This window comes from Megascapheus bottae, chromosome 2 (genome assembly GCF_031878675.1).
Source record: "Megascapheus bottae isolate mThoBot1 chromosome 2, mThoBot2.hap1, whole genome shotgun sequence".
Lineage (NCBI taxonomy): Eukaryota > Metazoa > Chordata > Mammalia > Rodentia > Geomyidae > Megascapheus > Megascapheus bottae.
In genome coordinates, this window is record NC_143510.1 from 78,570,825 (window position 1) to 78,596,992 (window position 26,168).

The 26,168-nt window shown below is 35.6% G+C and overlaps 1 protein-coding gene across 3 annotated transcripts in view; it reads right to left on the reverse strand.

Moving 5' to 3' along the window:
* The window catches only part of Cdk17 (cyclin dependent kinase 17), a 74,955-nt gene that overhangs the window by 31,209 nt on the left and 17,578 nt on the right, over nucleotides 1-26,168 (reverse strand). Inside the window, exons 1-2 of one of the 3 annotated variants that reach the window (XM_090328441.1) lie at nucleotides 6,311-6,421; nucleotides 1,012-1,158 (exon numbers count right to left, since the gene is read on the reverse strand). In XM_090328441.1, the coding sequence (XP_090184567.1) occupies nucleotides 1,012-1,129 (118 nt within the window). In that variant the 5' untranslated portion in view covers nucleotides 1,130-1,158; nucleotides 6,311-6,421. Of the gene's footprint in view, nucleotides 1-1,011; nucleotides 1,159-6,310; nucleotides 6,422-26,168 lie in introns of those variants that run through there. The other 2 variants (XM_090328443.1, XM_090328442.1) reach the window with 2 other exon arrangements.

A 26,168-nucleotide genomic window follows, 5' to 3' on the forward strand; every position in this document is an offset into this window, starting at 1 on the left:
CTTCTATCTGGCGAATATAATGTAACCCTTCTATTAATTACAATAAGAAATATATAAAAAAAGTAAAAGTTCACCTCCTACATATAAGTTAATTTATCCATTTTAATGGATTAGTGTATCAAAAATTCCAATCCATGGCTAAATAACTTTAAGTAAAAAATCTCTTTTCAAAGCAACGAGAGGATGTTTATATGTTTTTGTCCATCTGCCACATATCTCTAACAAAATTTCAGGCACAGGCAAGGAATGCTTACCAGACACTCCAGACATATGACATATTGACAAGATCCTTTCTGGTTATTCAGACAACCCTAAGGATTTTTGGACTTTGGATATGCAGCCTTGTTCTTAAAATTTCACCAACTTTGCATCTTAATTCACTCAATTTAACAAGCACTTTTTATTTTTTATTATTAGCTGTATACTACTATATTAAGGCATAGAAAGCAGTAACTGTCAAATGCATGAAACATTTATGCTTATCCTCCGTAAATACTCAATACTACAAACAGACTGTGGTAAATATAGAATAGGAAATTAGTAATATTCATTCATGTGATGAACCTTGTAATGTTTGACAATTCATATGCATGCAGAATGTTATAAAACTACTATGAAGTCAAAAAAAGAAATAATACAAACTTCACTGATTTTTTTACGTTGTATTAATTTGGATGATAATAAAATATTTACGTATTAAGAGGTTATTCAAAATTAGGACAACACACTCATTAATAGAATACATTCTTATTCATGAGTTCGTAAAAATGGAAGATATTTAGCACTGAATAATCAGCAGTGTTTGAGACTAGGTATAGTAACACTGAAGTGAGACTGGAATATTCTATAAGCAACCATGAAAAAGTTGTGTAGTTCTTCTGATTCCTAAGGAACTATGGAATGAAGCAGAGATACAAAAGGATATACTATGAAATTATCTGGATAGTAAATTTACATTCATAAAGTAACTAAATGTAGGTAGGAGGTATATTCCCCATCCCAGATATTTACCATTATCCTTGCTGCTGCTTTCTTCAATAGTCATTTGTTCAGCCAGTTCAGATAATGACTCATCAATTGTCTGGCTTCCTCGAAGTGTGAGGGACAGCCTTCTCTTAAACTTTTTCATCCTATCAATTAATAGTGGCTTGGAAGATTCTAAAAGTAAAAAAAAAAAAAAAAAATCAGTACAATATGGTTCAAGAAAGATGTCAGTCTGAGATTACTGGGAATCCTCAGATAGGAATATAAGGAAGTCTCATTCCTGCCAAATGTCACAAAACCCAATCCCATGTTTTAAAAGATACACCACTCTGGATTAATACTATATTTGGCATCAACAAAAGATCAGAAATTTTATGATACTAACAAGTGAGACTTCAGTGCAAGACTTACATCCAATCCCCAGCATCCGTCCCCACAAAATGCTAAAAATGAGACTTCAAGCACAAGAAATTAAGGTAACAAGAACTAGAAGTTGTCTTAAGACAAAAGTAATTCTATTTGATTAGATTCCATCACTATAGCTCTCAAACATCATACAGAAACCACAGACGTATGTTCAAATACAGCTAGGGCACAGGAGAGGTGGAAAGGAGGAGAGTGATGTTTAACACTTGGCCATTCTATATTCAAATTAGGAAAAATTCTTAAAGCCTTGAACTAAGTCAAACAAAAAATAAATAGAACTAAGACTTAAAACCAGGATGCATCTCACAATTAATGGCATCCTGTCAAGTCATAATGTACTTGATATATTTCTTTTTCTTTTTAAAGGTACATAAACGAATGGTACAATTCATAGCAGAGTCTTATAAATGATAGGTTAAGGGGCCGGGAGTTTGGCCTAGTGGTTAAAGTGCTTGCCTAGCATGCATGAAGACCCGGGTTCGATTCCTCGGTACCACATACATAGAAAAAAGCCGGAAGTGGTGCTGAGGCTCAAGTGGTAGACCTCTAGCGTTGAGAAAGTCCAAGGACAGTGCTCAGGCCCTGAGCTCAAGCCCAGGACTGGCAAAACAAAAAAACAAAAAAAAAAAAAACGATAGGTTAAAATACTTGCTGCCAAAATCAATTCTTCAGCAATTTACCTACAACTTCTGCTCTAAATTGCTCTAACTCTTACTAAGCAAGTTTACCAGATTATCTTGCAAATAATAAGATTATCCCAAACAATAGTAAAGGCATTATAATTCCCCTATGCTAAAATATGAATTTTATCATCCACCTGTTTATTCATTTTCCATTTGTTTTGCTTATTTTCTCATTCTATGACTCTAATCCAAGTAGCTCAGTTTGCTGAACAAGTGACGCCTGCATTATGTATTAGTTATAGAATAATTTTTGTTTACTGGAAGGTTGAAAGGGAAGATATGAAGAACAAACTTCTAAGTTACTATAATTTTATTTATTAAGTCTCCAAAATATGTATTTAATGCAAGCACTCATTAGAATAAAAACACAAAATATAAAAGCCACATCATACACATTAAAGTAGCAAGAGCTGAAACTGCTCCTTATTATAAGGATTATTTTTATACACAGGCTCTAAAATATGAGATGCTCTAGGGAGGGATACTGGAAAGCTCCTATACCTTTTCTTGGTTGAGTCAAAACACCAAAAAGACAAATCCATATAGGTGAATATTTTCTATTAGGTTATCTTGTTTGGTATTCCTCTTTCAGCCATGTCCTATCTGCAATTAAACCTATTGTGCTATATTTTTGAGTTATGAATTTTCTCTTCATTCTTTTCTATACATTCCAGTTCATTAGTGAAATTTGGTTATATTTTAGTGTCTCATCAATAACTTTATTTAAATCAACGAAGTTTACATATATATACATATTGAAGTTAAGATTAAAATCTAAAACTAAAAGGCATTATTATTTTCCACTTCATATTGCTACTGTCAGTCTCAAATATCAAATAGGGTAATATACTTGCATTATAAAGATAGCTTCTTTACCTGTAACATTTTCTAATACAAACTCTGGCTTTAAATGAAACCTGTTACAAATGAGGTGAACTTTTCAAGTGGCATGTAAATAAATTTTCTATTCCTTTCCTCACAATTTTTATATCCTGATCATTGCTAAGTATTCTTTAGCAAACCTGAACTAACTACGGAGTATAAGAAATAATAAAAAAAGGTAAGCTTTTGAACTAGAGACACAAGTTAGTTATTTTTATGAAACATGAAGTGGCTAATGCAAAACATTGTACTGAATTAAAATTTCAATCATGCCCATATATTTTTTTCTAAAAACTCTTTAAAAAATGTTCCTTATGTTCCGACCTGAGGTTGATCCCTTTTGTTGATTTTGTTAGCTGTCAAACAGATGAACAACAACAACAACAAAAAAAAACACAAGATTTTCTTCTGTTCATAAATACCATATGAGAAAGTAGTATATTAAGACTATCAATTAAAATATTGTAACATTTCAGAGGCAAAAACTCAGAGAAAACAAAACAAACAAAAACTAATCCCTCTACCAAAAACATATAAAATAAGAAATCAATGAGAAGCAACTATCTTAGAACTATAGAACCCGACTCTACATTTAAAACAACCAAGAAACTGCTTGATGAAAGCACATCCTGTGACTGGACAGGAAGACAAGCAAACCAGCCTGCAGAGATGTAGACTGGCAGCCTGTATTCCTAGAGCAGTTGATTAGTACTGTATTAATTACTACAGAACTTTGTCTTCCCAAAATTCACTTGCATGTGTGGGTCTGTCTGAAGAAACAGGCACAAATGCAGATTTTAGCCTTTATTTAAAGTTCTCTGGAAGGGGTAATGGGGAAAACTGGGTTCCCCTACCAACATTTATTGCAAGACTTAAAGAGACAGCATCTTAGGGGTAGCAATGTCTGTTAGGTAATGCACCTTCTGTCTGGCAAATATAATGTAACCCTTCTATTAATTACAATAAAAATATATTTTAAAAAGAGATAGAATTTTTCTTTAGCCAAGTATTTTAATAGCAAAAAAATGAAAGAGCAACTTTAGTGGTCACATACGATGAAAAACAGGGATTGCAAAGGTAATTTTAGAAAGTCAAGTATGGACAGCAACAGGTCTCAATTAGCAAGAAAATCTACTAGATGAATGACTTCCACAGTTAAATGAATTATTCACAATGTCCAGGTCTCAATAAATAATTAACAAAGCACACAAAAACAAAAGCAAGATCCCATAAAAAAATCACTGGTTAAGAAATTATTACTGTAAAAAAAATAATAAGAAGAAAGAAAGAAAGAAAGAAAGAAAGAAAGAAAGAAAGAAAGAAAGAAAGAAAGAAAGAAAGAAATAGGGCCGGGAGTTTGGCCTAGTGGTTAAAGTGCTTGCCTAGCATGCATGAAGACCCGGGTTCGATTCCTTGGTACCACATACATAGAAAAAAGCTGGTGCTGAGGCTCAAGTGGTAGAGCTCTAGCCTTGAGAAAGTCCAAGGACAGTGCTCAGGCCCTGAGCCCAAGCCCAGGACTGGCAAAAATAAAAAAATAAAAAAAAAAAAAAGAAAGAAAGAAAGAGAGAAGGAAGGAAGGAAGGAAAGAAAGAAATCATTCCTGTGGAAATCCAGAATTTGGAATCATTAGTAAAAGACACTACATCAAGTATGCTCCCCCAAATAAGATAAATCCATATTCAGAACAGAAAGAAATAAGGAAAATAATGTTGGAGAAAATGAAAGTATCAATTAAAAAGATAAGTTACAAAAGAACATACAAAAAATTCAGCTAACTAAAAAATTATAAGGATTCAACAAGAGATTACAGCAGGCAGAATGAAGCAAATATGAAGATAATACAATCAAAATATCTACTCTGAGGAACAAGAAGAAAATCAAATACAACTGAAAAGACATTTGGAACACCATCAAATATAATCACATCACAAAAGTGAAAATGATGACAAAACTTGTTTTGAACAAAGAATGACCAAAAACTTCCTGATGGGGGCCAGGAGTTTGGCCTAGTGGTAGAGTGCTTGCCTAGCATGCACGAAGACCCGGGTTCGATTCCTCGGTACCACATACTAGAAAAAAGCTGGAAGTGGTGCTGAGGCTCAAGTGGTAGAGTGTTAGCCTTGAGAAAGTCCAAGGACAGTGCTCAGGCCCTGAGCCCAAGCCCAGGACTGGCAAAAAAACAAAACAAAACAACAAAAAAAACCTTCCTGATGAAAGATGTTTGTATTTTTAAGAATCTGAATAAAATCCAAAAAGAATATAAATACAAAGAGATCCGTATCTAGACACTTTATGTTCAAAGTGTAGAAATCCCAAAAGAAAAAAATCTTGAAGCAGTCAAGAGAAACAATTTGGAATTGGAGGTGTAGCTCAAGAGATAGTGTGCCAGCTATGAGAAGGATAAAGTTGGGGGAATAGCAGGGAACCAGGACAACTGGTTCCTCAGTAAGATTAACAGCTGATGTTGCTCTGCTGCAAACTATAAAGACCAAGAATGGCAAACTTAAGTTCTGAAGGAAAAAAGGAAATGCTAGCAAATTCCATACCCACAAAAACTATACTTTAAAAACTAAAGAGAAATTAAAGATATTTCCAGATAAACAACTGAGGAGAAAATCTGCTCTACATCAATTTGTAAAGGAAGAGTTTTCGGGTGAAATAAACAACATTAAGAAAAAAATTTCACTAGTGTACTTTGGTCTGTAATTCCTTTTCCTTTCACTCTATGATTCAAAGGCAAATGAACCCTCCAAATACATTTTAAAAAATAGATACATAGGAACAGAGTATTCATATACAATAGAACTAAGAGTTATTTCAATGTTAGCATTTTAATTGTAATCCCCAAAGCGATCAATGAGAAATTAACTAAAATATTACAAAAAAGGGAGGGGGAATCAATAATTACATCAAACATCAAATACATAAAATGCCAATAATAGAAAAAGTGAGTAAGAAACAAGACAGCTATACAAAAATAGCTAAATGGACAATGTAGGTCATCTATCAACAATCAGTTGCAATATAGATAGATTAAATTCTTTAATTAAAGAATACAATCTGACAGACTACTTTTAAAAGGGAAAGAACTAATCCAGTTAAATTATATATACATATGTGTGTATATATATGAAATATATTAGGCATAACAAAGAATTAAAAGTAAAATAATTTTTAAAAGATACTTGACAATAATAATAACCAAAGGAGAATTGGGGCACCTAAGTTTCTGTGAAACAGAATAAAATAAAATGATCAAAAAAGAGGACATAAGAAAGAACATTACATAAGAGGTTCAATACTATTTGTAACAACTATAAAAATATTCATACCTAACGAATGAGACGGAAAATATACTAAAAAATAATTATAGATCTGAAAAGCGAATAAACTGTTCTAAAGTGCAAACTGGAAACTTCAATGCCCCCATTTTCAATACTGGATAGTAGAACCAGACAGAACATCAATAAAGAAATAGAGAACTAGAACACTATATACCTAGTAGATGAGATCTAACGGTCACCTATAGAACACTCTACCTAACAACAGAATACACATTCTTCACTCTTCTCAAGCGTACATGGATCATACTCCAGGATAAATCAAAAGGCCACAAAAATATGTCTTAGTAAGTTTTCTTTCCTTCTTCTTTTTCTTATACCTTCTCTGTCTCCTTCCCTCTCTTCCTTGTAGTCTGAAAGCTCAAATCTACAACTCTGGGCGTATTAGGCAAGTGCTCTATCACTGAACTATGGAGTTACACTCCCTACCCAAGTTTTATTAAAAGATGAAATCTGCCGGGAATGGTGGCTCATGCCCTGTAATCCTAGCTACTCAAGAAGCTGAGAATGTGAGGACTGCGGTTCAAAGCCTGGCACTAAAGTCCGAGAGACTAGAAACTGGAAGTGGTGCTGTAGCTCAAGAGATAGGGTGGTAGGCTTGAGCTGAAGAGCTCAGGGACAACATTCAGGTCCAGAGAGTTCAAGGCCCATGACTAACGAAAAAAAAAAGATGAAACCACATAATAGAATCCTTTTCTAGTCACTTGGAATGAAACTAGAAATCAAACAAAAGGAAAACTGAAAAATTCACAAATATGTGGAAATTAAACAATTTTAACTAACTAATGGAATGAAGAATTCAAAGAATACCCATGAAGACAAATGAAAAATAAGCACCTATTTAAAAATACGCAAAAGTACTGAATATTCATTGTACCAGAGATACACAAATGACTAATAAATGAGGTTAATAATCTACTCCAGAGGCATTAACAGTTAAGATTAGTTCTAGGTCAGCTGAGGAAAGTTAGTGAGACCCTATCTCAGAAAAAAAGAAAAGGAAGAGTAGCTGGGAATGAGGAAATAGCTTAAAAGATAGAGTTCTTCCTTATGTTATGAGGCCTTGGGCTCAATCTCGAATACCAAACACAAAAAGTTGAAGGATAACCATGTGACCCAACAATTCTACTCCTAGGGATATACTCAAAAGAACTGAAGAAAGACTCATACAATTAAACATCAATACTAGTAACAATATTATTCATAATAACCAAAAGGTGGCAAAAACCCATCCAGCAAGGAAAGAAAAATGTGTAAGCAAGGGTTGCATACAGATATAATAGAATACTATTCTATTCTACCACCACAGGATCTAATATGCTATGATGTGGATGAAACTTAGGAACATAAACGGGAAACTCAGGCACAAGAAGATAAATACTGTATGACTGATCTTACATAAAATATCTACAACAGACATTCCTAGTGTAAGGGGGAGGGGGAAATCAAAGTGTGATGTACATGGGTATATGTATATAATACATACAATTCATATATATATATATGTAATCAATAAAACCAGAAGTCCTATATGACCCTCTGCATGACCCCCTAGTCCAGGACACCCTTAAGAACTAATAATAAAGGAACACTAAGGGAAAGTGGAGATAGAAGAGGAAGAGAAGCTAGAAGTCTTAACTAGAATTAAGGCATAATAGGCAGAGATGTGGCAACCTAAACAGAATGAACATCTTCAATCTCAGAAATAACTGAGCTGGAAAGGATCCATCAAGACTGAAGTATGAGACTTCTGGAGAGATATCCAAATAAAACTCTGATGCTACATTAAGATTTGGTTTAAATAATTCACTTTTGGGGGCCGGGAGTTGGGCCTAGCATGCACGATGACCTGGGTTCTACTCAGTACCACATACATAGAAAAAAGTGAGAATTGGTGCTGAAGCTCAAGGGGTAGAGCTTCAAGTCCAAGGACAGTGCTCAAGCCCTGACCTCAAGCCCAGAACTGGCAAAACAAACAAACAAACAAACAAACAACAACAACAAAATTCACTTTTGAAGAAACTTTCAGGATGTCAAAGCTTGTCAAAATAAAATAAAATAACAATAGTAATAATAATAATAATTGGTCATGGGGCTTGAACTCTGGCCTGGGTGCTATCCCTGAGCTCTTCAGCTCAAGGCTACCATCCTATCCTTGGGCCTGGGCATTGTCCCCGAGCTCTTTAGCTCAAGGATACCGCCCTACCATTGAACCAAGCCCCATTTTCCATTTTTTCTAGGGGTTAATTGGAGATAAGAGTCTCAGGTCCTTTTGTGCCCATGCTTGATCCTCAGATCGCAGTCACTAGTTTTCTAGTGATTACATGGCCATGAGAGTCTCTTGGCTTTGCAGTGCTGGGGCTGGCTTTGGACTGCGATCTTCAGACCTCAGCCTCCTGAGTAGTTAGGATTCCAGGTATGAGCAATTGCTCCTGGTTTATTTTCTTTATTAAAATAATGTTATGGCTTTTCCCCCCAGATAATATTGACAAGCATGTTCTTTAATTACTTATTGAGCACACAGTGTATACAAATCCTGTTCAAAGAACCAAAGACACAGAAAACATACATCACCAACTTGAGATAAGAAATACAAAACCAAACATGTTCATGTCCCATTTTTGAAAGAAGAAAAGTAGACAATAATAAAGACACATGTTTAAACAACTCTGGGATCAAAAGCTTAGCAATCAATCACCACTAAGTGAAGGTAGCCTAATGCAATCTTCCAGTGCTCTGGTGAGCAGAGGTCTATCACAGTGATCTGTATTATAAGCAGAGTTTAGTCAAAAGACAAATGCTACACTTTCAATTTTAACAGAATTTAATATAAATTGCTAGTAAGAAACTGGTGAATCAAAAAGACAAAATTAAGGATAGAGATTATTATAGAAGTAATTACACAAGAAGCAACTACTGGCCCTAGACTTGAGAAAAACACAAGGAATTGGAAGTAAAATAGAGAGAAATCATATAAAACTAAGATGAAAAACACTAAGGAGGCACTGTTAGGACACTAAATCCCAATATCCTTCAGAAGGGTTCTTGCAAAGCCTAGACAAGGATCTCTGAGGAGGAAATGACTTGGGTGGTGCTGGTTTTCTCTAAAGGTAAGTGGTAAAAATGATTCTGAGCATACAAAAACTGCACATTTGAGCTATTTGCTACCCCTGGTCGTGCCAGAAGAAAATCTTGTTGCTGTGAAGATTCTGAAAGAGAAAGTAATAAGAAAATTCCTGTCTCGTTGCCCCATTTGCAAGGAAATGGAAAGACTTGGAAAAAATCATATTAAGTGAAGCAAGCCAGACCCAGTGGTTTCCTTCATTTGTAATAATTAGTACACATGTAGGACTCTCCTAGCAGAGGATTACAACAGCTCAAAACCATAAGGCCATATAGGATGAGGCTAAATGAAAGGACCTCCAAGATAAGGAAACAAGAGCTATATAATGTGTGATTCTCATCTCTTGTTGTCCCTTGGTTATTCTCATATTACTACAGTATCTTACCTTGTTATCTGGTATATTGTATATATGTTTATTTGTTTATTTGAAATAGGTAAGGGAAGGGGGGGAAACAAGAGGAGGGGAGAGAGTGGATGGAGGGAAATGGGGACAAAAACATGAGAAAGGGTACAAATGTTTATGAAGTAATGCACCTTCTATCTGGTGAATATAACTGTAACCCTTCTATTAGTTATTATTCAAAATTTTTTAAAAAAATTCCTGTCTCTTATCTTCCTATTGTCCATTAATATTTATTTATTTAGCCAGCCCTAGGGACTGAATTCAGGGCCTGAGCACTGTCCTTGGGCTTTCCTCAAGGCCAGTGCTCTACACTTTAAGCCACAGCACCACTTCCGGCTTTCTATGTATGTGGTACCAAAGAATCAAACCAGAGTCTCCATGTAGGCTAGTGCAAGTATTCTATCACTAGGCCAAACTCCCGGCCTGGTCCATTAATGTTAAGCAGAATGTAATAGGCAATCAAGTAAAAAAGAGACAATTAGTTTATAAGACTACTGCTTTATATTACAAAGCTTAGAAGGGTAAGTTTGAAGTTGCAGGAAAATAGCTGAATAGCCAGTATTACTTATATGAGTTTATTTTTCTATTTTTGGATGCTTAGTGTTATATTTTGCAAATATTTAGTTTGAAAATTTTAGGTAAGCAAGGATGTTTGATTTTCCTTTTAAATTCTTAGGAGATTATATAAATAATAAATACTAAAATAAGGTACCTATTTTAATAATCTGAACTTTTGAAAAAATAGTTTGTACTTTGTAGCCGAAAACAATGTACACATATTACAAAGTAATAAACTCAACATTTGGAAAAATAAAGTCCCTACTTGGCAGCTCTGTAGAAACTTCTAATATTTACCTATTCAAAAATCCGAGGAACGGTTTAATGAGGATTAGCCAAAGTTCTAAGTGAGCCATTTTGTACCATTAGACTAAATCTTTTCAGGGCGGGGGGGGAGTGAGATGGGGGGGGCAGTTCTGTGGCTTGAACTCGGGGTCTGGACACTATCCCCAAGCTTGTTTTTGCTTAAGGCTAACATTCTATTATTTCTACTACTTCAGCCACATCTCGATTTTGGGCTTTTTTTTTTTTTTTGAGGGGTTGAGGTAGCTGATTAGACCTAAGAGTCTCAGAGACTTCCCTGCTTGGGCTGGCTTCAAACTGCAATCTTCAGATCTCGGACTCCTGAGTAGCTAAGTGTTGGCTTGACTAAACCTTTCTAAATTCTTTTTAACTTTTTTTACTGTATTGCCCAAAACGCTGAATCTTTCTGTTTATATTCATTCTGTTTACCATTTCAAACACATCAGATTTCACCATTATTTAAAATATCAATAATGGATTATAACATTATTGTATTACCATAAGAAAAAATGTTATAAATTGAACTATGAGTTCATGTGTCTCTTCATGAAGTCAATGCAAGAGCTCTTTTATGTTAATAAACTATTGTACTGCTAAAGGACTATTATCTCCCCAGGATAAGCTTTAATTAATTTTATTGCCAATTGTCATTGCATTGAGTACATATACTTTGATTTCTTTGAATTCTATTTTAATTTTCTTTATTAACTGAATCTACTTTATTATTTACCTAATAAGCTCTTCCTCCAGAGAAAATAAAAGAATAACTTTAGTCTATTTCTGTTCATATCATATTAGTAAGCTGATAAGGTCATCAATTCCTTGGTGTCCCTGGCAGATTGGTTATAGGACCTCTTAAATGCTACATACATCTGCATACTCATTACAGATACAATTTGTATCTTCACTTAATATTTCCAAGGTTAAAGAGATACAGAAAATCAGGACTAAAGAGAGCGATGTACAAGTTTGGGGGAGTTGTAAAGCTTCCTAAGATATACAACTGTATATATAATTGTCAATATATTTAACAGCAAATTATATGCACTTAAAAGATTTGCTCTGTATTACATAAATTGTATCTCAATAAAACTGTTAAAATAATTGTTTATAATGAACAACTTTCCCACATCAATAAGATAATTCAACTTAAAATATCCATATATTAATGAGGAGACACCAAACCTTAAAGGCAATTTTGGTTGGAGAAATTTATTTAGCCTCATATACTGCTAGATGAGAGTAGAGGAATAGGAGGTTGAATATTAACTAATATCATTTTCATATCACACATTAGATGTTCTACAAATATATCGTTCAAGATGTACTCATGGAGGAGAAAAGACCTCAGACATTCTATCAGTCACTCATGTGCTATTTACCTCCAAAAACCATTTCAAGGAGCAAATTAATTATAGAAATGACTCATGAACCCTCTATATATTTAGTCAAAATTCACATCATTCTATCTTTGAAAGAAGTAAATATGTCACTACACTTATTATTATAATTACAAGTCACAGATTTTAATTTGTTTTCACAGAAGTAGTATGTATTCTTCAGCATGTAATTTTACTCAGCATCATAATTTTACTCAGCAAGATAATAACCCATGTGGTTATATCACTGGTTATTGTTTACGAGTATTCTACTTAACAGATAAACCAGATTTTCCTCACTCAGCTGTGAATGAACATTTAGGTTGTTTCCAGTTTTTTTTAAATATAAATAAATTTATCATGAACCTTTTTTTTTTTTTTTGCCAGTCCTGGGCGGGAGCGGGCCTGAGCACTGTCCTTGGACTTTCTCAAGGCTAGAGCTCTACCACTTGAGCCTCAGCACCACTTCTGGCTTTTTTCTATGTATGTGGTACCGAGGAATCGAACCTTGGTCTTCATGCATGCTAGGCAAGCACTTTAACCACTAGGCCAAACTCCTGGCCCATCATGAACCTTCTTGTATAAATCTTTTTATGGAGTTAATGTCTTCATTTCTGTTGGGAAAAATACCTAGAATAAAGCTGCTGGGTTATGCGGCAATTTCTAAGGAACTTCCAATTTCCTACAGAGGTGGTACCCTTTTATTTTCCCTGCTTTCCATTTGCTCCACATCCTCATAGACACTGGAACTTTTTACCTTCTAAAAATTTTACTTCTAAAAACACTGTGATGACTGTTATCTGTTATTCTAATGTGCACTTTCTGGGTAACAGTGCTGACCATCCTTTCGTATGACTATTCTACTTTTAACTGAGTTTTGTTTTTGTTTTTGTTTTTTTTTGCCAGTCCTGGGCTTGAGCTCAGGGCTTGAGCACTGTCCTTAGACTTTCTCAAGGCTAGCACTCTACCGCTTGAGCCTCAGCACCACTTCTGGCTTTTTGCTATGTATGTGGTACTGAGGAATCAAACCCGGGTCTTCATTCATGCTAGGCAAGCACTCTACCACTAGGCCAAACTCCCGGCCCTTAACTGAGTTTTGTTTTTAAAGATGTCTTTATATGTTAGAGACTGTAGATTCCTTCCTTTAGATTTTTAATGCTTATGAAATCCAGTATGCTGATTTTTACCTTATTGTTGGTACTCTTAAGAAAATTTCAGTAGCTGGATGTGCTGGTGACTCACACTTTAACAACCCTCGCTACTCAGGAGGCTGAGATCTGAGGATCACAGGTCAAGGCCATTCCGAAAAGTCTGTGAGACTCTTACTGCCAATAAACTGCCAGAAGTAGTGTTATGGCTCAAGTGTTAGAGCGTTAGCCTTGAGCACAAAGAGACTCAGGGACAGCACCTAGGCCTTGAGGTTCAAAAACCCCAGGACCGGCAAAAAATTTCAGTAACAGCTCATGAGTATTTCCCTGTAGTTTTGTAGTATTACCTTTTAGGTTTAAATCTTTCATCTATTTTGAGTTCTAACTGTTGGCTTGAGATAAGGATCAATGCTCCCTTCTTTACTGATTTTTTTTTTGGTATGTTTGTTCTATTGCTCTAGGAGAGCAACTTCTTAAGTCCACAATTAGAATAGAGGACTTGCCCGTTTTACTCTCCTAGTATAGTCCACTTTTGCTGTATATATTTAAGTAATTTAGGTACATATATATTAGGAATATCTTTCTATTTAACTGAATCTTGTAGAGCACACTCCTACTTCTAGTAACGTTTCTTAGTTTAAAGCCACTGTGTTCCACATTAGTATCAGGTTTGTAGATACTATCTTCTTAAAAGAAGACTTAGTAAAGATTAAAATCTTTACACAGCACATGATCTAGCAATAGGCCAAATCCCCTTAGTCTATTTGCATTTACTTGTTCATAACACCATAGGATTTGAGTCTAGCATATTTTTTTCTGTTTTCTATTTATCCCATTGCACTCTATTCTTTGGTTCTCTTTTCCTTCATTTTTTTGTATTAAACTGTTTTTATTATTTTATAGTGTGTTTTATAGACATGCAACATTTTAACATCATTCTTTTTTAGTAGTTACTGTAGAAGACAAAATCTTTTCTAACTATCCCCTCTGTCCTACTCTTCCTCCCTCTTTCTTTTCTTGATACCTGTAGATCCCTATGTAGCAAAGGTTGATCCCAAACTCATTATCCACCTGCTTCAGTCTCCTGAGTTCTAAGATTAAAGTGTACCACCATGCCCAGCTTTATTTTCTATATTAAATCAGTACTTACACCATACAATGAGCAAAATGTAATCTTTGATGTTTGTAAAATTAGACATTTGAATACAGTAAGCCAGGGTATTTATAATCTTTTATAAAAGAAAATCCACATTTTAAAACAATTTCAGTGACTCAAATTATCTAATATTCATCAAATTTCATTTACCATTTTTATCAAAATGTGCTTATGAAATTATTTCCTAACAACAGCACCTCATCTAATTTTTCTTCATCATTTCTATAATTATATTTATATAAAGTGGATAATATTATAAATAGAAGCCAGGGGCATGGTGCCTCATGCCTGTAATCCTAACTACTCAGAAGGCTGAGATCTGAGGATCAAGGTTCAAAGCCAGCCCGGGAACAAAAGACCTTGAGTCTCTTATCTCCAATTAATCACCAGAAAATGGGAAATGGGGCTGTGGCTCTAGGGGTAGGGCAGTAGCCTTGAGCTGAAGAGCTCAGGGACAGTGCCCAGGCCCAGAATTCCAGCCCCATGACCCACAAAAAAAAAAAAAAAAAATATGTGTGTGTGTGTGTGTGTGTGCGCGCAAAATAGAACATCTAGAGGATATTTGTAAGTGTTCACTTCTTTCTTCTTCACATAGACCTGTGTTCATTTCTCCTTGTTGAGAATTATTGCAAATTTCAGACTCAGTTTCACAATTAGGAAAAAGGTTTTAGCTATTCTTGGCCAAATTTTTAGACTTCACACAAGGAAAACACAAAAGCACCTTCCACTGCTACCTCACTTTATAGACAGGCCAGTGTATTTTTAGGTGGATTCAAGGCATTTGAAATTATTAATAAACTCATTTTGATACAGTCTTGGCAAGAGTTCGATATTTCACAGGAAAACCAGGCCACATCCATTTGTTGTATGAATACAGATGTTCCTCTTCCTACACAGAAGTAAATTTAGTGATTCTTTTCAGAAACATTATGACCTAGTCCTTCATACAAGGGAAAAATAGATATCCATGAGAAAAGTACTGGCTTATAACACATACAGACTGTTTCTCTAATCCAAAATCTTTGGGACCAGAAGTATTGTAGATTCTGGAATATATGTATCTATCTCATGACATAGTACCTTGAGGATGGGACTCAAGTCAAAACACAAAATTCACATACAACATGAAGACAAATTTAAACAGTATTTTAAATAGTATCTAAATTACTAAACAAATATTAAATATTTAAATATTTATACCAGCACCATGGCTCATACCTGTAATACTAGCTACTCAGGAGGCTGAGATCTGAGTTCAAAGCCAGTTTGGGCACCAAAGTTCATGAGACTCTAATCTCCAATTAACCATCTGAAAATGGGAAGTGGCACTGTGGCTCAGGGGTAGGGTGATAGCCATGAGCTAAAGAGCTCAAGAACAGGTCACATAGCTGATGATTGATTGATTGATAGATTGATAGATAAGATAGATGGATAGGCAGGCAGGCAGGCAGACAGGCAGACAGACAGACAGACAGAAAGAGGAACGGACAGACAGATAAAATTTATTTTGCATGAAACAAAATTTTGTGATATAGAATGTTCCACTTGTAGTGTCATGTCAGCACATAAAAGTTTCAGATTTGGGGCCGAGAATTTGGCCTAGTGGTAGAGTGCTTGCCTAGCATACATGAAGACCTGGGTTCAGTTCCTTGGTACCACATACACAGAAAAAGCTGGAAATGGTGCTGTGGCTCAAGTGGTAGAGCTCTACCCTTGAGAAAGCCCAAGGACAGTGCTCAGGCCCTGAGTTCAAGCCCCAGGACTGGCAAAGAAAAAGTTTCAGATTTGGAAATGTTTTGAATTTATCTGTACTTGAAAGTGATTAAATATAGTATATTGCAATGTCAGAATTAAAAAGCATGAAGAGTTCAACTCTGAAACATAAGTGACATTATCATCTTTTTCTGGAGGCAGAAGAGGCAGGGTTTCACTTATAACCTAGATTGGTCTTAACCTCACAATCCTCCTGATTCCACCTCCTGAGTGCTGGGATTACAGACAAGTACCACCATGCCCAGCTTATAAACTGCTATTTAGTGGTCTTATTCAAAAATTAATGGTAACTCACACTTGTTTAATGAAGGCCAAGACATCATTTGATCCTTATAAAAATAACTTAAGACTTTCAATTAGGAATATGAAACACAGCACTGGATAATCAGAAACATTAAATCCCTATTAGTGGTCTTAAAAGGTTTTAACCAAGATTATAGATGAATCAATAGTATCAAGAAGGTACACAACTCAAATGCATGTGAGCTTGGTTAACTACTTATGTCCCCTTCCCACCCCACTCCCAAGTAAAAATATTAACAAAATATCACCAAAAAATCCTTAACACTAACAAAACTCCTTATTTCCTTTCTTCTCACTTAAGGATATTTTAATGATTTATTTATTTTGTTTGAACTCACTATGTTCTCCAAGAAACAAGCTCAGAGACCTCTGACATGATAGTAGTTCCTCTGATACCAGGAAAACCTGACAAAGTACTGACTGAAATCTGTGGCTAATTCCTCTGATTAATATTTGGTGCTAACAGTATGAACACTTGTGTCTGTTGCATAACATAAAAAACATGTTAGACTTAGTGAATTGGAACAGATTTATTTGTTCTACCATGTCAAGAATGAAGGGAAAAATGGATTCACATGTTGAACACAGATCACCATAATACACCAAGTCCCTCTTTATCTATATAGTAAGAGATATATGAAATTATCTATCCTGTCATGTGAGTTACAGCAGACACAAAGGTGAAATGCCTAGAAAATAAAGTTCAATAAAATCTTTATGGTGGCTTGGAAGGGTTACGACTGTAAGAATGTACATATTTGGCCGGGAGTTTGGCCTAGTGGCTAAAGTGCTTGCCTAGCATGCATGAAGACCCGGGTTCAATTCCTTGGTACCACATACATAGAAAAAAGCCGGAAGTGGTGCTGAGGCTCAAGTGGTAGAGCTCTAGCCTTGAGAAAGTCCAAGGACAGTGCTCAGGTCCTGAGCTCAAGCCCCAGGACTGGCAAAAAAAAAAAAAAAAAAGAATGTACATATTTATAAACTGGCCCACCAACACAGAAAACAATTGTCACATGTTGGTATGTTACTATAGACAAAAGATCAGTTTACAAGCCAGGTGCTGGTGGGCTCCCACCTATAATCCTAGCTATCAGGAGGCTGAGATCTGAGAATCGTGGTTTGACATCTTAGAATAAGACGTAATGAAGTCAACTAAAAGTCTGAAAAGGTTATGCAAATCTAGAATACATTGGTATTCACAAGAATTTGGATTTGTGTAGTCAAGGGAAAAGTGGAAGACCAAATTCTGAAACCGCCTATATATGGAATAAGAAGAGTCAAGGGGCCATAGCATTTAGATGTGGCTACTGTTCCTATGTATTTTTTTGTAGCTGGACAGAAGTGACTGGAGGTAGGAAAAGAGGTTATCCTTAGGTCAAGAGCTACTAATGTGGCTCTTGGTTTAAACTGTGTTAACTTGCTCTGCCTAGGATGAAAGCAATCATGACTAGATCAATGTGCTCTGCAGCTGGTTAGTCAGCTGCTCCAGAGTAGGAAGCCAGCAAAACAGCTTTGGAGCCTTCTTTGGGCACAGTGTCTCCTAAAATTTGAGTATAAGCCAACCCTATTAACTACTTATTCTTAGAAGTTATTTTCAGCACCCCAAAATAAGAGTAAAATAATTATATATAGGAAATACTCCTAGTACTCTAACTGTGGACGTACTCAACATTTTAGTCTAATATTCACTAATATTTTCACAGCTCTATATGAAATGAAAACGTATGGGTGGGGTGCTAGGCTTGATAGCTCATACTTTTAATCCCAGCTATTTGAGAGACAGAAATTGGGAAGATCCCAATTTGAGTCCACCCTGGGAAAAAGTAAGATTCCACCTCAAATCATAATCTGGGTACAGTGTACATATCTTTCACCTCAGTTACAGGAGAAGCACAGATTGGAGGATCATGGTCCAAGGTAGACTTGAACCTTTGAACAAAATATTCTGCTCAAATAATTTTAAAAAAAAGGGCTAGAGAGCATGACCAAATAAGAGTGCCTGCCTAGCAACACAAGGCAATGCATTTAAACCCCAGCACCACCAGAAAGGAAAAATAGGGAGAAGCTAAGAAGGCCAGAAAAGAACATAAAAGAGGGGGGTACCATTCTGCAATATCTAAGAGACAGCTCAAATAAAAAAAATTAAGCCATCTAGAAACTACAAGAGGCAATAATTATGAAATTAATGTATTATCCCAATCTTCCTACAAAATACATGCTAAAATTTCTGAAAAAGTGCTTCAGTCCTATTTTCTTCAAATTAAGAGTTCAAGAAAAACATTCCCATATAGAAAATATATTCACCAGAAACTAATTCATAATTTAATCAACTAACTCAGGGCCAATCCAATACCAAATCTGGCAATTCAAAAAAATCACAAAAAGGGGGGCCGGGAGTTTGGCCTAGTGGTAGAGTGCTTGCCTAGCATGCACGAAGACCTGGGTTCGATTCATCGGTACCCCACATACATAGCAAAAAGCAGGAAGTGGTGCTGAGGCTCAAGTGGTAGAGTGCTAGCCTTGAGAAAGTCCAAGGACAGTGCGCAAGCCCTGAACTCAAGCCCAGGCCTGGCAAAAAAAAAAAAAAATCATAAAAAGGAAAAAAACATGTAACTTATTCATTTTAACTTGAAACAATGAAATCTACTCTCTAATCCTGGGCTATGAGATAAAAGCCTGAATCTCTGGCAAAATTTTCTCACATAAGTAACACACACCAACAGATTCTGGCATTTCTAGGTAATTTCTTTTAAAGTAAAGGGAAATCTTGAAAACACAAATCCAAACACAAATATCAGAGTATTCCAGATTTGCATAACCTTTTTAGACTTTTAGTTTACTTCATTTCATCTTGTCCACAGATTTCTTTCAGCTGCCTGCTTTATTTACTTTCTGAAGTTTTTTTTAGAAAAATTACTCCCTCTGTATGTTGATATGTAATTGGTTTAGGTGATGTTTTAGGTAATATTTGACTGAAGTATGTAATTACAATGACAAGTAAAGCTCACAACTGGTAGGAAAAGACATTTACGGTCAACCTACAGAAAATCCTCTTAAAGTTACAATTAACTACAGTTACTATTAATTAAGCAGTGATCAGTCAAGACTGTTAAAAGAGCTAATATATCTCCACTTCTTTAAATACTACACAAAGCAGTTTTTGCAAATATATTTTAAATCAAATGTGTCAAATCTTTTCACTGTAGAACAAGTAGATGAAGGCTGGGGTATGGCTCAATAAACAAGAGTACATACCTAGCAAGCTATAAAGAAGCCAGTGGCTCACTCCTGGAATCCCAGCAACTCAGGAGAGTCAACATGAGGATTGAGGTTCAAAGCCACATTGGACAGTCAAATCCAACACTCTTATAAATGGAGGTATGGATCAAGTGGTAGAACTCCAGCATTAAGCAAAAAACCCAGGCAAGAGGCTGTTAAGTATGGCCTAGTGGTAGAGTGCTTGCCTAGAATGCATGAAGTCTGGGTTCAATTCCTCGGTACCACATACACAGAAAAAGTCAGAAGAGGTGCTGTGACTCAAGTGGTAGAGTGCTAGCCTTGAGAAAGCCCAAGGACAGTGCCCAGACCCTGAGTTCAAGTCCTAGAACTGGCCAAAAAAAAGAAAAAAATGAATGTATGAAATTTTCATAATGAAACATTGTTTTATATATAAAATGTATTAATATTTATTTTAAAAATTGAAGAAAAACTTAGCTACTTCCTACTCATTAGTTTCTTTTACAACATTCATTAAGAAGGTACCTGTAAGTTCAAAGGGGAAAAGTACAAAATATCATCAATAGAATTTCAAATAAAGTACATTCTCAATACTAAGTGATTCTATCAATTTTCTCATTTAACAAATGTGCTTTAAATAACAAAGAAAAAAGAGTAAAATGAACTTTTCTTATTATGCAACATTTTTTCAGCCATCACTTTAAAATATATCATCTCTGTGGGATTACTAGAAGTTAACATCGCCAAAGAAATGGTATCTTTTCCCTTTTTAATGTATTCTGTAATAGGAAAAGTAGTTAAGCAGTATTATGTGTCAATCTGTCCTAGAACTTTATAAACATTAAGACTTTTAACTATAATGTCTAAAGTTACTGAAATTACTTTAATTTTTACCTAAAAATTTTAAACAGTACAGAGTTAAAAACTTGAAGTTTACACCAAGAAAGTAAAAAGTCACTTAGTACTTAAAAGGTTTTATAGGCTAGTCCACATTCAGATCACCAAAAATAGGGTTAGCACATAGCTTCACTTAGTAAGGATAATTGTTGGGTGCTTGATGGGTTTCTTTAGAGTTATAAAAAAAAAAAAACTTTTCTCTATGTTGAAAGCACAGGCACACCTTATGAACTCAGCCTGGGACTGCATCTTCTTCAGAGCTTCTTCTTCATTATTTCTAACTAGTTTAAGTTCAAAGTACAAGAAGAAAGCAACTTAGAAAAAGATATTTTGCTGCTGTTTTAAAGCATTTATTTCCCTGTAAAGAACATGGAAGACCCAAATAATACTAGACAGGACAGAGAAATGACATCAGTTAAAAATAAATAACTCTCTAAAGTAACTTATAAAAAAGAGAAACACAAATTCTATTTAATCAAATCACCCAAAGTGTGAGAAACTGAAATATATCTCAGCCTTTGCTGCTAACCCTTATTAACAGTAAGAGTTTTATTTCTTTAGTTTATTGACATAGGGCCTCATGATTTAGCTCTTGTTGGCCTTGAACTCATTATGTACTGCCAAGCCAGCCTGGGATTTCCAATCCTTCTTCTTCATCCTCCAAGTTTTGGGAGTACATTCTTATGCCAGTATGGCAGGCTGATGGTAAGATTTGATTGGCAAATGTCTATTGTTATAATTATTAGAATTTGGATGAAAGCCATTCAGTTGGTATTCTTCACCTAAAATGGGAGGAAACAGACTCCAAAATGTCCAAAAATGTGCCTGAGATAGCACAGCCAGAAACCTTGTCATTAAAACATAGAAGACTAAGGCTATTAATTCATAGTAAAGAGGTTATCCAAGAGTAGGTCTCAGAAACGACATTTCACTAATTACCATAGCTTTATAGAAAGTAATGCAGTAATAATATTCTCCAAGGTGGTCTAGGTAATCTTTATAATGGATCCTGAGATCCAAACACTGCACCTGTGCCAGTGTTGGGGCTTGAGTGTGTGGGTGCTGTCCCTAACCTTTTTTGTTTTTTAGTGCTCTATCACTTGAGCCAGTTGTTTTGTGTTGTTGGTGGTTAATAGGAGATAAAGAGTCTCATAAGCTTTCCTACTCAGCAGGCTTTACACTGTCATTCTCAGATCTCACCGTCCTGAGGAGCCAGGTATACAGACATGGGCAACCCATGCACAGCAGAAACAATTTTTATAACAATATCAAGAAGTGGCCAGGAGTGTGGCCTATTGGTAAGAGTGCTTGCCTAGCATGCATGAAGACCCTTGGTACCACATACATAGAAAAAACGGAAGTAGTGCCGTGGCTCAAGTGGTAGAGCACTAGGCCTTGAGGAAAGCCCAAGGACAGTGCTCAGGCCCTGAGTTCAGTACCCAGGATTGGGGGGAAGGAATATATATATATATATATATATATATATATATATATATATAGAGAGAGAGAGAGAGAGAGAGAGAGAGAGAGAGAGAGAAGTCATTTGCCTTTTGCGCTTATTTACAACTTCTCTTACGAGTGTACAGTGGAAATTTCCAAAGATTACACTGAATTGATTTTTGCAATAGACTAAAATGTAATATTGTGTCCTCACATGTAGGACTTCAGATATTTTCTAGGCAAATAGACCTTGTAGAAGTTTTGTAAGTATGTGAAACAATGTGAACATTGTATTTTTAATATTGTTAAATTTTATTTTTAAAATGATAACTTGTAACTTTTAAAAATAAACTGTAATTTCCTATAACAAATTTTAATGTGTAGTGCAATAAGAACCTACATAAACAGAACTTCAAGAATCTTAGACAAATATACATATAAAAAGGTTTTCAGAATAAGAAAACTGAAAACTTACTCCTTTACGGCTAATTTTTTCATTTTATTTTTTATTATCAAGGTAATGTATAGAGGGGTTACAGTTACATTCCCCACATAGTAGGTGCATTACTTCTCACACATTGATATCCCTTCTTATGTTTTTGTCCCCATTCACCCCTAATCATCTTGTTTTCCCCCCTTCCCTTTCCTATTTCAAATAAACAAACGCACATATGTACAGGTAACAAAGTCAGATACTGTAATAATATGAAATTAACCAAAGGGCAACAAAGGAGAAGAGAAATAACATAGTACATTAAGAATAACAATCAGTCAAGATAAAGCTCTTGTTTCTATATCCTAGAGTTCCTTTCATTTTATCTTGTCCTATATGACCTATGTATCTAGGTTTTGAGCTATTGTAATCCTCTTCTAGGAGAGTCTTAAATGTGTACTAATTATTACAAATGAGAGAAACCATTGAGCCTATGTTCCTTTGAGTCTGGCTTACTTCACTTAATATGATTTTTTTCCAAGTCTTTCCATTTCCTTACAAATGGGGCAATGTCATTCTTTCTGATGGCAGCACAGATTCCATTGTGTATAAGTACCATATCTTTTTAATCCAATCATCTACTGAGGGGCATTTGGGTTGGTTCCATATCTTTGCTATGGTAAATAGTGCTGCAATGAACATAATTGTGCTAGTAGCTTTAGTATGTCCTTATTTCTGGACTTTTGGGTAAATGCCAAGGAGTGGGGTTGCTGGGTTATAGGGGAGCTCTATGTTTAATCTTTTGAGGAATCGACATACTGCTTTCCAGAGTGGCTGAACAAATTTACACTCCCACCAACCATGTAATAGAGATCCCTCCTGGCCACATTCCCGCCAGTATCTGTTGTTATTAGATTTCTTGATCATGACCATTCTGACTGAAGTGAGGTGGAATCTCAAAGTTGTTTTTATTTGCATTTCTTTTATGGCCAGAGATGTGGAGCATTTCTTCATGTGTCTATAAGGCCATCTTATTTCTTCTTCAGAGAAATCTCTCTCTAAGTCTTTGGCCCATCTTTTAATGGGATGGTTGTTTCTTTGAAGATCTGTTTTGAAGAGATTTAATTTTCTTTTGCTGTAGGTATATTTCAGATATGAGGCCTTTGTCTGTTGTATGGTTAGTGAAGATCTTCTCCCATTCTATGGGCTTTCTATTTACCTTGCTAAGCTATAACCTTTGCTGTACAGAAGCTCTGCAGTTTAATGCAGTCCCATTTGTCCAAACTTTATTTAATTTGTTGTGTTTCTGGGCCTTTATTAAGGAACTTTCGACCTGTGCCAAGGAGACAGTGTATCTCCTATTCCTTCTTGTAAAGTTTTCAGGGTATCTGTTTTTACCTCGAAGTCTTTGATCCATTTGGAATTAATCCTGGTGCAAGATGACACAGAAGGATCCAACTTTAGAGCCTGGAGTTTAACCTAGTGGTAGAGTGCTTGCTTAGCATGCATGAAGACCCAAGTTTGACTCCTTGGTACCACATATATAAAAAAAGCCAGAGTGGTGCTGTGGCTCAAGTAGTAGAGCTCTAGCCTTGAGGAAGCCCAACAACAGTTCTCAGTCCCTGAGTTTAAGGGCCATTACTGGCAAAAAAAAAAAAAAAAAAAGAGAGAGAGAGAGAAAGAAAGAGAGAGGGGGGGGTCCCACTTTAGTTTTCTGCAGGTGCTTAACCAGTTTTGCCAGCACCACTTGTTGAAGAGGCTGTTTTTCTTCCATCCTCTTTTCTTGGCTCCCCTATTGAAGATTAGGTGGCCATAGGTCTGTGGGTTGATTTCTGGGTCTTCAGTTCTATTCCCTTGGTCCTCAGGCCTGCTCTTGTGCCAGTACCAAGTACAGCTATTTTCTTCTTGCCAGTCCTGGGGACTGAACTCAGGACCTGGGCACTGTCCTTGGGCTTTCTCAAGGTTAGAACTCTACCACTTGAGCCACAGTACCACTTCCAGCTTTTTTTCTATGTATGTGGTACCAAGGAATCAAACCCCAGTCTTCGTGCATCCTAGGCAAGCACTCTTACCACTAAGCCAAATGCCTGGCCCCCCAAGTACAGCTATTTTTAACCAGTCCTTACATTAATGTGATTTTCATTTAACTTCAATAATAAGAAATTAAAATTGCATTCAATGGCCTCATTTTAATAGCAAAAATTAAGTCATAATATATGTTTACATATTTAAAGGGGGAATTTCTTACAATTAACTATAAGAATTAAACTTTAATTCCCTTCAAGAATAATAATATAAGACTAGCATAATGGTTTGTACCTATAATCATAACTACTCCAGAGGTAGAGATCTGAAGTATCACATTTGGGTAAACCCAAGCTAAGTTTACAAAACCCCATCTCAACCAATAAAAAGTTGGTCATTTTATGTTACATGAGAGGCATAAATAGGAGAAAGATTCAGGTTGGCTTTTTGAAAAGTAAAATAAAACTGGCTGGACATATGGCTCAAGTGGTAAAACATCTATCAAGGCCCTGAATTCAAAGCCTAGTATACTTCCAGAAACAACAATAGTTTAAATCCACAGACATTTTCCAATTATGAATAAATAATATCATGCCTTAGTTCTTGTATGTTTTAAAGTACAAGTCTCACAAAATCTGTCTTCTAAATATTCAGGTAAGTTTCAACAAGAATGTTAGCATAACCCTAGCTACTTAAGAGGCTGAGATCAGAGAATCAAGGCTCAGAACCTGAGTTCAAATCCCAAGTATAGCACACACACACACACACACACACACACACAAAATGTTGTTAGGCTTATTACCACAAGGTAAAGATAATGTGTATCATCATGATTAAAAGAAAAGTGCAAAGGCAAATTCTTGTCTATGCCTCCAAGGGATATCTAAAGTAGGCAATTAAACATGCTATTTTGTCATTTTGTAATGGCTTATTTACAAACAATGGTTTGTTTACATTTTTAAAAATCCTAACAGTTTATTAAAGTGTTTGTAAGACAAATTCTACTGGATAGAAGCCAACTTTTCTCAGCAACAGTGGAGAACTTGGCAACATTATTAAAAATGCCAGCATGCCTCAATCTTCTGGCAAAAGTTTTCCTTGAGATGAAGAAAGAGTGCTAACATAAGGGTCACTTTTGATCTGTAGAGATACTTGACATTCTTCCTAAAAGATCCTTGATCAAATCAGCTGGCTTCAAAATTCTAAAATTACTACCATCAGAAAAGATGTTTTGTGAGTTAGTGTGGTGGCTCATGCCTATAATCCTAGCTATTCAGGAGGCTGAGATCTGAGGATCACAATTCAAAGCCATCCTGAGCACTAAAGAACATGAGACTCTTATCTCCAATTTATCACTTGAAAACGGGAATTGGGGCTGTGGCTCAGGTTCAGTTACAATAAGGCAAGTGATTTTTAAATGTTCAAAGAAAGGTTTCCTATGAGAATAGGTTATTTGAAATAGTTAACTAGATCTGATTTACAGGATACTCCAGGTATTTGAATGTATTAAAAGAAAGATTGGCTATTAAGGAAATGGTGGCACTGTGGCTCAAGTGATAGAGTGCTAGCCTTAAGCTGAAGAGCTCAGAGATAACACCCAGGCCCAGAGTTCTAAAAAAAGATTGGCTATTGAGCCTAAATTCTCTCTGCTTTATTATTGTTCCCTACCT